At 44.7% G+C, this 14,671-nt stretch overlaps 1 protein-coding gene across 1 annotated transcript in view; it reads left to right on the forward strand.

The window, feature by feature from the left end:
* SPHKAP (SPHK1 interactor, AKAP domain containing) overlaps positions 1 to 14,671 on the forward strand; it is a 500,233-nt gene that overhangs the window by 479,815 nt on the left and 5,747 nt on the right. Inside the window, exon 11 of the mRNA XM_069727823.1 lies at positions 3,091 to 3,275. Within this exon, the coding sequence (XP_069583924.1) occupies positions 3,091 to 3,275 (185 nt within the window). The remainder of the gene's footprint in view (positions 1 to 3,090; positions 3,276 to 14,671) is intronic.

Consider the following 14,671-nt stretch of genomic DNA (forward strand, 5'->3'; position numbering starts at 1 on the left):
GACGAGACCCCACATCCCCCCGGCTCACAAAGACCTCCGCACACAGGTCCGGCTCCCCAACAAAGCCCCAGCCCCCACGAAGTTTGAAGTCGATGACGGTGCCCTGTCTGCGCGGGGCCTGGTGGGCAGTGCGATCCTTGCGGGCCCGGTCCTTCACCGCGAGGTCCCGCTGGTAGTGGGCCTCTCGCCCGGCCTGATACTCCCTTTCCTTCTTCTCCCACTGTCGGTCTAGCTGGACCTGATATTCCTCCCAGCTGAGGGCCTCCACCATCTCCCCTTCCTGTGTCTTCACCCCGGGGAACGCCATGAAGTCGGACCCTGGGTTCACCCAGCGGCACACTGTGCGCTCCGCATAGACCTCGCCTGGCATGGTGATCGGCGAGATCGGGGCTTTCAAGAAGTGCTTGATACCCGTGGCCTGGTCCCAGGGTGGAAGGCGCTGGAGGGTATGGGTCCCAGGGAGAGGGGGTACCGCGACGGGGCCTATCAACAGCTCCTCCGCTAGCGGGGCAGAGTCGGCGGACTCACTGGCCGATACAACTTCCTCCATCGCAGCCGGCTCCGGTAGCAGCAAAGGAACCGATGACGGGGGTCCTCTGCCGGCGCCTCCTGGCACGAGGCCTTGGTCTCCATCCGCAACTGGAGGAGCTGCTCCATCAGGTCCTCCATCTCAATCTGCAGGAGACCGGTCCCAATCCCAACCGTGGAGATCTGGCTGCTGTGCTCGTCCGGGTAGCTGGGGGGAGCCCTCTGCTTCAACCCCGCATTCTGGGTCTGAGCGACTGGTCATGGCGTCCTCCACATGGGTCACTTTTGGTCTCTTTCCCGCTCTCTCCTTCGTGGGCGGTTCCGTTTTCTTTGTCTCTGCCCTCCCTTGAGAATCAGGAGGTGGATCTCGGCCGCTGACGGACACGTCCTCAAGGTACAAAAATATTTAGACTGGGCGGTCATGGTTTTTCGCGCTTCTCAGTTCTTTCACGCCCACAACTCCATGCCCTTCTTCTTCTCCTGCGCTCCTCGTGGCGCTATAATGGCGGCGATTTTGGCGGGAATCTTGCGGCAATGAGCAATACACAGTCCTTGCAATAAATCACGGTTCAAGCACAATTCAATCACAGTTCCAAGGCACACATGACCTGCTTCTCAGGCTTAAGTAGACACAGGGCCGCGGGTTACTCGGTACCGGTCCTCTCTGGCTCAGTTCTGGGGATGTCACGGTGGCTGGACCCGGTCCGTGACCCTGCTAAGGGGCGTCCAATAAAAGGTGATACAAGTCTGTCAAGGTTTCGTGACGCCACCTGTGGTATTCGGTCAGGGTGACCGACGCTGCTTGGGGGTCCACTGGGGTGATGTGATGGCAGCAAGGTGTTATACCTTCCCACAGGTGAAGTATGTCCCCAGGGCTTCCCAGTAGTGTATATGGCGATTGTGTGAGGTGCAGTCAATAACGAAGACACATGGTTGCAGTCTCTTTACCTCTTTACTGGTGACTTCAGGATCCTCAATCCAGAGCACTGTTAACAGGGCTGTCTGAGAGCAGCCGGTCCGGAGGCACATCCAGAGTTCCCTTTGCAGGTGGAAATCGTTGCCTACCACTAGCGCCTGTGTGTTGCAGTGCTTCCCTGCTGAGCATTCGGGATAGTCCTCACAACTTCTGTTCTCGTTCTTTCTAGTTCTTTCTCGTTCTTTCTTTTCTCCGTCCCCCAAGTTTATGGCTAGGACGCACCCGTTTGACAGGTAGGCTCGGAGCTCTTCCGGGACCCTAGAGACGCCCCTCTCCACGGTTGCTCCCTATGCCTGCTTAGGTGATGTAAGGTAGACAGCCAACCTATAATTAACTGTCCTGCGGTATTTGAAGTAAGGAATAAAGTCAGTTACATCCTCGGTGTTCCGGGCACCGGCTACGCGCCTCAGTAAGATGTTGCCGTTCTCGGGGCACGACTCCTACTGGCTCTCCTTTATGCTTGATCTCGTTTCTCACTGTCCACAATATCCTTCGCTTCGTGTCCTTTCTAAGGATACCGCCGCAAGGTAGTGCAGGCGCGGTTCCGTTTCATTCTGTTCTTGTCGCTAAGTCTCTGCCAGGTTCCCACGCCTGACAGGGACTCTCCTGAAGTCTTCCCCGCAACACCCCCTGCCACGGGATGTTGCCTGGACAAAACCCAGTCAGCTTCTGTCCTAACTTCCTATCCAACCCCTAGTTTTACCAGTGTGAGGAGTGGCCTAATAAATAAAACCTTTTGCTCCCCCTAGTGGCCGGAGTGTGAAGTGTAATGTGTGCTGGTGATACCTGGTCAGATGAACTCCTTTAGTGCCAGCAGACGTACCGCCACTCCTCTTAGTGGCAGAGCGACACTACTGCAACGACCAGGTCTCTGGGGCGCTGCAGAAACACATCACCACTTCTGCATTTATCACCCACTCCTGGTTTTGGCCTATAAATACTCAGGTACAAAAGTTACCAAATGCTGAATGTGTGCACATGGCCTTGATGTCAATGAACATCTGCCAGTGCCTACTAAGGCCACGTGCACACATTGAGTATTTGTAAGCCAAAACCAGGAGTGGGTGATAAATACAGAAGTGGTGACGTGTTTCTATTATACTTTTCCTCTGATTGTTCCACTCCTGGTTTTGGCTTACAAATACTCAATGTGTGCACGTGGCCTAATGCTTCCTGTCAGCAATGTAGTAGCTGAAAGGCTATGTTCACATGCAGTGTTTTTTTACTGCATTTTTATACAAGTTAAAAGCTAACTTTTAGAGTACCAGCTAAAGCTATGAAATTTCAGAAACCTCATGCACACATTAATTTTTTTTTTCTGACTGAATTTGAGAACTGCTGTTTTTGTTTCTTTTTTTTTTTTTAAAAATCTGAAGCATGTCAATTTTTTCAGCGTCTTACACCCATGGTAAGCAATGAGAAAGTGCAAAAACGGCTCCATTCAGCTGTTAAAAATAGACATTCTTCCTTCTCAAGCATAATACCTTCTCATCTAGCATAATGCCAATTATACTAAACCTGGAGCTGGCACTAATTGCATTTCTTATACTAAACCTGGAGCTGGCACTAATTGCATTTCTTTTCAGAATGTACCTCTGGGTTATCGGTCGGTACCATCAGCTGTCAGCATGAAGTCTCTGTCTTAAACATTGACCTGGATTCAGACTGCGCTGATTATGAGCTGCGCATTACTTTGCAGTGGATCGCCGCTTCAGAGCTCGGAATTCCGGCAGTCTACTTCCGAAAATCTCAGGAAAGCAGGATTCATAAGGTATGGTCAGATCGCTGCCTCTTCTTTTATCATAAGGGATGGACAGACCAGCAACAAGTGAGAAAATAGCTGAAAATATTGTTTGTCGGGAAGAATCCAGAAAGCAAACAGCTATAAATTTACTTTTAAAAGTAGATTTTGGATGTGATGTACTGAGCTGTAAATCCAGGAGGTCAGACATTTTTATAAAAAAAAAATATTGTATACTTGGCTAGGAAGTAAATACATTTATCAGCTATGTGCACTATTTCAACAAATTTTTTGATGGCTTTAATGCATCCTAAAGTGCTTTTCTATTTTATATCGTACATTGAGACCTCCCATGATTAGCTGTTATCTGTGGTCAAAAATAGTTTAATACTCCTACAGCGCCACCACAAGGGAAATGAAGCATTACACAGAGCACATGCAAATCTTTGGGCTGCCTGTGTAAGGTCACGTTGACACATTCTGTATTAGGTGAGTTTTTTACCTCAGTATTTGCAAGCCAAAACCATGAGTGGGTAAAAAATGCAGATGTGGTGCCATGTTTCTATTATTGATTTTTTTTCTCTGATTGTTCCACTCCTGGTTTTGGTTTACAAATACTGAGGAAAAAAAAATCACCAAAGACTCAAATGTGCACAAAGCCTAATACAGGACAGGACAATTCCTACACAGATCAACAGGTTTTTTGTAACCGTTCTTCACTCTTGCCAAGAAATTAGAATTCAGAACAGAAGTGCCATTCTAAAAATTTAGAATTTACCAATAGCGCATACAAAAATACATTTTATAAGCGAAAGAACTTAAATTAATTGAATCTATTAACTTTGCGAAGCTTCTTAGTAACAGAATTGTTGATGCTGTTGATTACTTGAGTGCTTAGACTGATAAAAGGATAGAAGTGATTGAATTTGCAAAGATTGAATTTTGCAGGGAAATTTGATTTGCATGGAAGTTATTCTATGCGAATTGAATGTTTCTTATTATTCTCCGAGGTCCAGAGCATAATAAAAGTAGGATGTGAAAAAAAAATCAAAGGTGTTGTCCACTACTAGGACAACCTCTTATCATACCTCATGTTTGGCCCCGTTAAAATAAAAACACTTACACTCCTCCCGTACTGGTGCCATTCCAGCGATGTCAGCACTCAGGTTTTTGGAGCTCACCTGAGGTTGTGATGTCAAGTGAACCTTGCGCCCAATCAGTGATGGTGTCTCTGTCCCCGGCTGTTAGACAAATTGAACATCAAGAGGACATCAGAGAGCAGTCTCAGCCCTGGATTCCTGTTGATGTTCAATACATCCAAAGGTGGGGAGAGTGACATCACAACTTCACACGAGCCCTGGGAAGGCAAGTGCTGACACCGCTGGAATGGCTCCAGCACAGGAGGTGAGTATAAGTGTTTTTATTTTAATGATGCCAAACATGAGAATTGGTTGTCCTAGTAGTGGGCAAACTTTTAATACTCACCTAACTGCTAACCTATCCTGCCATCTATGCAGCCCACTGACCAAGTCCTCAGTGCCGCTTATTTTTGCCTTCCTCGGTGCATTTTCTTCAACCTGCTTCACCCTGGGCTGCGTCTTCCATTGCGACAAGGTCTCTGACACCCATGCACGTCATGGCGTCACAATGTTGTGACGTATGTCGCCTGAGACCCAGTCGGCAGCTTGAGGAATGCAGGCTTCACGACATGTGCAGTCATGGCACAGCAAGCAGGAAAATCAGAGGCCTAGTTGCAACAGAAAATGTGACCCAGAGTGAAGCTGATCGTTTACACTTTTTTAAACCTTTTGTCAGCCCTCTGTGTTAATCAGAAAAATGTCCACCAATGAAACACTATATTGCTGAATTTGCACAAAGAGAATTAAATAAAATCAGTGTTCTACAGAATTTTTGTAAAGTCCAAGAGAATTCAATTCCATTCAAATAAATATGCTCACTTCTATGTCTATCTGACAGATAGATCTCAAGTATTCTACCATTTTCAACATACCTTCATTAGTAGCAAAAGTGCAAATAGCCCAGGTGGTTCAACAATGCATTGCCAAGCAGTGCTCTCCACTACAAGGTGACTCTGTGTGAGTTTGTATGGAAGTGATATGCAACTGGCCCCATTCTAAGGCCGGCGTCACACTTGCGAGTTTTACGGACGTATGAGCGCAGAAAATACGTCCGTAAAACTCGCAAAACAAACGGCACAATTATTCTCTATGCCCCTGCTCCTATCTGCTGTATTTTACTGATCAGTATTATACGGCTTTCTACGGCCGTAGAAAATTGCAGCATGCTGCGTTTGTCACCGTACTGTGCAAGAAATACGCCAATGAAAGCCTATGGAAGCCTGAAAAATACAGATCACACACGGACCAGCAGTGTGACTTGCGAGAAATACGCAGCGGTGTTACAGAGAAAAGCCGGTAATTCATTGCGGTGTACAGTAAAATCACACTAAAGCAACCAAGAAAAGCAGACATGCAAACGGAGCGCACACCCAGAAAAATGAAAGCTGAGTAGCAACAAATTACAAAAAGTTTATTGAAAACAGAGACACATACACTAGAATAAAAGCATGTTAAAATATAACAACCACACCCCTGGTCCCATGGTAAATACTCGTGAAAGACAGCCCAAAATACAAATAGTAATATATGTGCTATACAACCCAACAATAATGGCAACCAAAAAATACCTATATATGAAAATCAATAATTAGACAGCATATAAGGGAGACCTGTAAAGTGGGGAATAAAACCCCCTAAGCCCTATAAAAATGTGGCTCAATAATTCAATAATACAGATATAATAGTACAAACCTATAAAAGAGCACAGAGGGTCTGGGCGTCCCCAGATACCCCCACTATGAATGAGTAGCCCTGCTATGGAAGACAAGCCTGTAACTATCAAGGGACCATAATAGGAGGAAAAAAAAAGGGGGGATAATACCAGCAAAAGATAAATTAAACCAAAGGAAAAATATAAATATAAAGCAAGGTGGTCAGGTGGGACAAAGATATAACCCAGGCTATAGAAAAGTGCCCACAAAGGTCAGGATATGTGGCACAATGGTAGGAAGAATACAAGGTATGAGTATAAATCACCCAATCAGGTCATCCGGTCTGCGGTCTGGGCTGTCAGCTGTCAGAAGACAGGACTTCCCCTGACTTCCCCTGACGAAGCTGCGCTCAGCAGCGATATGCGTGGGGCCTCCCCACACTTTCTGGATCCCGGGATCATCTTCCTTTACTCCTGACTTCTGACAGCTGACAGCCCAGACCGCAGACCGGATGACCTGATTGGGTGATTTATACTCATACCTTGTATTCTTCCTACCATTGTGCCACATATCCTGACCTTTGTGGGCACTTTTCTATAGCCTGGCTTTGTCCCACCTGACCACCTTGCTTTATATTTATATTTTTCCTTTGGTTTAATTTATCTTTTGCTGGTATTATCCCCCTTTTCTTTTCTTTTTTCTCCTATTATGGTCCCTTGATAGTTACAGGCTTGTCTTCCATAGCAGGGCTACTCATTCATAGTGGGGGTATCTGGGGACGCCCAGACCCTCTGTGCTCTTTTATAGGTTTGTACTATTATATCTGTATTATTGAATTATTGAGCCACATTGTTATAGGGCTTAGGGGGTTTTATTCCCCACTTTACAGGTCTCCCTAATATGCTGTCTAATTATTGATTTTCATATATAGGTATTTTTTGGTTGCCATTATTGTTGGGTTGTATAGCACATGTATTACTATTTGTATTTTGGGCTGTCTTTCACGAGTATTTACCATGGGACCAGGGGTGTGGTTGTTATATTTTAACATGCTTTTATTCTAGTGTATGTGTCTCTGTTTTCAATAAACTTTTTGTAATTTGTTGCTACTCAGCTTTCATTTTTCTGGGTGTGCGCTCCGTTTGCGTGTCTGCTTTTCTTGGTTGCTTTATTATGTTCTTTTGGCTATGCATGGTGCTGCACCCCTTTATAGATCTACTATTCGCATAATATTACGTTTGCCCAGCTGTGGTGCTCCCTATTTTTCTATAAATCCCAGTAAAATCACACTGACAGCTTACAGAAGAATAGGTAGAATAAATGTGTACACATAGAATAGGTGTATATATATATATATATATATATATATATATATATATATATATATATATATATATATATATGTCAGTGAAACACACACATTATATATATATATATATATAATCTCTAGAGGAGATCTGCATGGAGGAATGGGCCAACATACCAACAACAGTGTGTGGCAACCTTGTGAAGACTTACAGAAAACGTTTGACCTCTGTCATTGCCAACAAAGGATATATTACAAAGTATTGTGATGAAATTTTGTTTCTGACCAAATACTTATTTTCCACCATAATATGCAAATAAAATGATAAAAAAACAGACAATGTGATTTTCTGGATTTTTTTTCTCAGTTTGTCTCCCATAGTTGAGGTCTACCTATGATGTAAATTACAGACGCCTCTCATCTTTTTAAGTGGTGGAACTTGCACTATTGCTGACTGACTAAATACTTTTTTGCCCCACTGTATATATATATATATATTAATATTTCTTCCAGCGCGAGATAGCTTTAAAGTCGGTAATTCAATTACCGGCTTTTTCTCTCTCCTTCCTAAACCCGACATGATTTGAGACATGGTTTACATACAGTAAACCATGTCATATCCCCCTTTTTTTTGCATATTCCACACTACTAATGTTAGTAGTGTGTATATGCTAAATTTGGCCGTTCTATCTACTAAATTAAAGGGTTAAATGGCGGAAAAAATTGGCGTGGGCTCCCGCGCAATTTTCTCCGCCAGAGTAGTAAAGCCAGTGACTGAGGGCAGATATTAATAGCCTGGAGAGGGTCCATGGTTATTGCCCCCCCCCTGGCTAAAAACACCTGCCCCCAGCCACCCCAGAAAAGGCACATCTGGAAGATGCGCCTATTCTGGCACTTGGCCACTCTCTTCCCATTCCCGTTTAGCGGTGGGATATGAGGTAATGAAGGGTTAATGTCACCTTGCTATTGTAAGGTGACATTAAGCCAAATTAATAATGGAGAGGCGTCAATTATGACACCTATCCATTATTAATCCAATAGTAGTAAAGGGTTAAAAAATACACAAACCCATTATTAAAAATTATTTTAATGAAATAAAAACAAAGGTTGTTGTAGTAATTTATTCTACGCTCAATCCACTCACTGAAGATCCTCGATCTGTAACAAAGTCAAAATAATAAACCAACAATATCCATACCTTCCGAAGATCTGTAATGTCCAACGATGTAAATCCATCTGAAGGGGTTAAAATATTTTGCAGCCACGAGCTTTGCTAATGCAACGTTGTTCGTGGCTGCAAAACCCCGGGGAATGAAGGTAAAGTAGGTCAATGACCTATATTTACCTGCATTTACGGTGAGGTGCCCTCTGCTGGTTGTCCCTAGATCGTGGGAACTTTCCTAGAAAGCTCCCAGGCTCGAGTTCATAAGAGGCGCCCTCTGCTGGTAATTTAATAGCTAGAACGGCCAAATTTTGCATATACACACTACTAACATTAGTAGTGTGGAATATGCAAAAAAAAAGGTGATATGAGATGGTTTACTGTATGTAAACCAGGTCTCATATCATGTCGGGTTTTAGGAAGGAGATAGCAAAAGCCGGCAATTGAATTACCGGCTTTAAAGCTATCTCGCGCTGGATGAAGTAATAATATATATACATATATGTGTCTACTGACATATATATATATACATATATATACCTATTCTATGTGTACACATTTATTCTACCTATTGTAATGTAAGCTGTCAGTGTGATTTTACTGTACACCGCACTGAATTGCCGGCTTTTCTCTCTAACACCGCTGCGTATTTCTCGCAAGTCACACTGCTGGTCCGTGTGTAATCCGTATTTTTGGGGCTTCCATAGACTTTCATTGGCGGTTTTTTTGCGCAATACGGTGACAAACGCAGCATGCTGCGATTTTCTACGGCCGTAGAAAGCCGTATAATACTGCTCAGTAAAATACGGCAGATAGGAGCAGGGGCATAGAGAATAATTGTGCCTTTTGTTTGGCGAGTTTTACGGACGTATTTTCTGCACTCATACGTCCATAAAACTCGCAAGTGTGACGGCGGCCTAAGTCATTGCGTTTTGTTGGGCTCCTTGGTTATTGCCATGTGATTAGTTCATCACAGTGTAGCAAGCCTTAGACCTCATTCACACGGCAGTTGTTCTCATACAAGTGCTATCACAGACTCCTACCTATGAAAGTTTATGGGTATGTTCACATGTTCGTGATTTTTTTTGCGGTCTGAGTGGTCCATGCAAAATCGAGGCGATATGCTCTGCCATGATCCGAGTGTCAGATCAAAATAAGCAATGCTCCATTTTTCACGGACTGCTGGATGGGAGAAGATAGAGAATACTCTCAAAGAATAATATCGGCACGAGGTGCATACAGCTTAAATCATAAAGTAGACCTCAGAAAATATATAAAACCACTTTTATTACTTAAAAACAAGGCGACGAACCCAACCAATAGTGACCAATAGACACAACAAACCAAAAATACAAAACGTGCTATAAAAACACCATTGAACTAATGGGGAAGGCTATATCACCCTAGCCAGGTCATCTAGATACACCCCTACCTGGCTGCGGAGGTAGACACCCTAGGGGGAAATGTACTGGCGCCCCCGCTCCACGATGACTGTCCCTAGGGGCCCTAGTGTGCCCTACAACAACTAGTGACAACCTCTACCCAGCATCTAAAGGGTCCTCTAGCACTATACAGAGATCTACTGTGCTAGGGAATGCCTATACCCCAAAAAGAACAAGGAAGACAATAGACACCTATGGCGGTAGGTGAAAATAATATTTCAATACGATAGATAGTACTACGAACTAGGTGGACAATAAAGGGTAGCTCACATAAAATTAGATGTACTGCTACCAGACAGATCTTCCTGATTCATACCGGCTGGAGCACCCTTATCGAGTACCCCTGATACACCACTAGTCTCTATGTCATTCCCAATACATTAATATAAATGAAGACCATGAGTACTCATCTGTCAGCATATCCACACCACCGCCATCTATAATGAACGCCTCAACGCGTTTCGCCTGCCACGGCTCATCAGGAGGCCAGATATCATGATATGTAGTGTCACTTATGATAATGGATAGCTTAAACGCCCAGTCCCACCTCACCTACTTATATATCTGCCGCCAGTCATGCTCACTCCAGGTGCCGTCTGACCACTTCCTGTGGCGTGCCCCAAGTTGCACTGCGCATATACACTCCGATCTGCGCACAGGGGACATCAAATGGCAACCTACTGCGCACACTTTAGTGCGCAGGTATCCTTGTGTGCGTCCGAGGCGGAAGGTTTGAACACACTACTGCGCATGTCGATATCGTGCCGCGCAGGGTAATACCGCTGACCATCTAAGTAGATCCAGCGGGGACGCCACCTGCCGGGATCGTAAGGCAGCATATGCCGCACAGGGAGATACCTCTTCTTGCTCACATTATTCCCCATTAGCATTAAAATAACGGGTGCATAATACAGAGCTGTTGTGAAGAGCTGTTGTAATACAGAGCTGTTGTCGAACTCCCTCCTGTGGTTGTGAATGGTACTTCGGCGAGTTCTGTCTATGGGCTCCCTCTGGTGGCTATGAGTGAAGCTGCTGCTTCTGAGGTTCCTTACACAGGTGACGTGGTTTATCCTTTGGTTGGCTGTTCTATTTAACTCCTCTCAGATCGTTACTCCATGCCAGCTGTCAATGTTTTTGCATTAGTTCAGTTCACTCCTGGATCTCTCTGGTGACCTGCCTTCTCCTGCAGAAGCTAAGTTCCTGATTGTCATTATTTGTTCACTGTTTTCTTGTCCAGCTGGTTATCATGATTTTGTCTTGCTAGCTGGAAGCTCTGGGATGCAGAGTGGCCCCTCCGCACCGTGAGTCGGTGCGGAGGTCTTTTTTCACACTCTGCGTGGTCTTTTGTAGGTTTTTGTGCTGATCGCAAAGTTCCTTTACCTTTGGGGAATTTCTCTGAGGCAAGGTAGGCTTTATTTTCTATCTCTAGGGCTAGATAGATCTTAGGCTGTGACGAGGCGCCTAGGTCTGGTCAGGAGCACTCCACGGCTATTTCTAGTGTGTGTGATAGGATCAGGGCTTGCGGTCAGCAGAGCCCCCACATCCCAGAGCTCTTCCTGTATGAGGTTTAACTATCAGGTCATTCCGGGTGCTCCTAACCACCAGGTCATAACACAGTGCGTAAACTCCTCTGCTACTGTGCGTATAGTGCTTTCATCACTATGCAAACGTTCGTGGTCTAATGTCCACCTTGACTGTAGAGTATCATGAGCTATACTTATCTCTAAAGATTATTATAATAGATCACAGAGCACAGCATAAGTCTAGGTGTATCAATGTAAACCAACACCACGTACGTGATATGTCACGGCCATATATGCCCCACTATTGGATACAGAGCATAATACGAGCCAGATACCAAAACACCCCCATATTAATAAACACATACCTGTGTAAAGTCTACGCATTATCTGGGGTATCACGTGCAGTTTGCATTCTGATAGATTCAGGTCACCCAAAGGAGACTTAGTAATTATTTGAGTCATTTACTCTTCTATAAAATATAATATGCTCTTCTGTCTCCCATTGATCCCCATGGTACACTAACTTCTGGGAACTAAGATGGATAGGTCCAATATAAAACTAGAGTACATGTTGGACGTAGGGCATGATATACATGTTGCAGATTATCTGTTTAATAAGATGAAGGATTGCACACATTGGGCTCCCAGACCCGAGGCACCTAGAGAGGATATAGAGCTATACTACGACAAACAGATGGTCAAAGGTGAGGTAAGGATAAATCCTAGGAATGCAATGCATACTAGATATGTCATGGAAATCCATGTGAATCCTCCATAATGAGGACCCCATCGAAAACAATGGTTTTGGCCATAGCATTCTTAAAACCGAACCTGTATATAGTATAGGATTACACATCCCAAGGATATAAGACTATGCGTTGATAATTACAGAAAACATGTATATGATATTTGCTCGTTAATTCCCTTTGGTTCAAGAGACACCATCCTAAAGATCCATTCACGTCTCAGAATCAATCTATCCAGATTGCCTCCTCTCGGGTTCACTTTCACCACCTCCAGGACAGTGAATCTAACCCCTGTTGGGTCTTCACTGTGGTGAGGGTGCATATGTTTCGCCAATGGGGTATCCCTCTTATGGCGAATGTCGCCCATATGCTCCCCCACTCTTCTCCTAAACTCCCTCCTGGTTTTACCAACATAATCCTTCGGGCAGGAGCAGGACGCCACATACACCACACCATTTGTTTTACAGCTTGAAAACTCACGTTGGTAAAAAATTCTACCCGTAGTGGAGCTCTGAACCTGTTTACACGGTCTCATCCACTGACACAGACTGCAGTCTCTGCACTTAAAGAAGCCAGGTCCCACTGGATTTAGGTCGCTGATATTGGCTATGTACCAACAAATCTCTGATGGAGCGGCCCTTCCTAAATGTAATGTTAGGGCATTCACCCACCACATCCCTCAAATCCGGATCTAGTTTCAGGATATCCCAGTGTCTGGCAAAGGCCTTTCTAACCTCTTGATGCTGTGTGTCAAAAGTATCATCGACCTCCGTCCTCCTATGAGTCTGCAATAACCCTTGTCTATCGGTCCTCCTTGCAAAATCATAGGCCTTGCTCACGACAGGTCTCGGGTACCCCTTCTCTCTGAACCTGTTGAACATATCACCAGACTGGCTCTTAAAGGTATCCTCCCTGGAATAATTCCTCCTAAGCCTGAGGAATTGCCCCTTAGGTATCCCCCTTTTCAGGGAGACCGGATGGTGACTGTCCCAGTGTAACAAACTGTTAGTGCTTGTCGGCTTTCTATAAATACTTGTTGTTACTTGCCCACGCACTTCTTTCACAATTCTCAAGTCCAAAAACGCCAACTCTATCTCACTGATCTCCGATGTAAATTTCAGGCCCACCTTATTTATGTTCAGACATCCCATAAACATTGTGAACTCCTCTTTTGTGCCAGTCCATACCATAAAAACATCGTCAATATATGTGTACCAGATGGATATAAATTTATGCCACCACCTCTCTTCATCTCCAAACACGATCGTCTCCTCCCACCAGCCCAGGAACAAATTAGCATACGACGGGGCACAAGGACACCCCATCGCTGTGCCCCTGAGCTGGTGGAAGTGTTTGCCATCGAAGGTGAATGCATTATGGGTGAGTATGTACTCAAGCAATGTTATGACGAAATCATTATGTTCTCTGCACCTGATTGATCTTTGTTGTAGAAAAAACCTAACTCCCTCGATCCTTGCCTGATGCGGGATACTACTATACAACGCTTCTATATCGATGGAAGTTAGCCAGGCGTCTTCTCCCAAATGCACCCCCTCCAATTTTAAAAGCAAATCAGATGTATCCCTGAGGTAGGATGGCATAGCGGTGACGAATGAGCGGAGGACTTGGTCAACATACAGTCCACAATTTTGTGTCAGGGAATCCACCCCAGACACAATGGGACGCCCCTTCAGGGGATGATACCCCTTGTGCACCTTAGGCAGTGCGTAAAAGGTTGCAGTTAAGGGAAATTGTGGTAGCATGAAATCAAATTCACCCCGTGAGATAAGTTGGAGGAGACCATCGTGTTTGGAGATGAAGAGAGGTGGTGGCATAAATTTATATCCATCTGGTACAGATATATTGACGATGTTTTTATGGTATGGACTGGCACAAAAGAGGAGTTCACAATGTTTATGGGATGTCTGAACATAAACAAGGTGGGCCTGAAATTTACATCGGAGATCAGTGAGATAGAGTTGGCATTTTTGGACTTGAGAATTGTGAAAGAAGTGCATGGGCAAGTAACAACAAGTATTTATAGAAAGCCGACAAGCACTAACAGTTTGTTACACTGGGACAGTCACCATCCGGTCTCCCTGAAAAGGGGGATACCTAAGGGGCAATTCCTCAGGCTTAGGAGGAATTGTTCCAGGGAGGATACCTTAAGAGCCAGTCTGGTGATATGTTCGACAGGTTCAGAGAGAAGGGGTACCCGAGACCTGTCGTGAGCAAGGCCTATGATTTTGCAAGGAGGACCGATAGACAAGGGTTATTGCAGAAACATAGGAGGACGGAGGTCGATGATACTGTAAGGGTCATTGGCACTTTTGACACACAGCATCAAGAGGTTAGAAAGGCCTTTGCTAGACACTGGGATATCCTGAAACTAGATCTGGATTTGAGGGACGTGGTGGGTGAACGCCCTAACATTACATTTAGGAAGGGCCGCTCCA

This window comes from Ranitomeya imitator, chromosome 5 (genome assembly GCF_032444005.1).
Source record: "Ranitomeya imitator isolate aRanImi1 chromosome 5, aRanImi1.pri, whole genome shotgun sequence".
Lineage (NCBI taxonomy): Eukaryota > Metazoa > Chordata > Amphibia > Anura > Dendrobatidae > Ranitomeya > Ranitomeya imitator.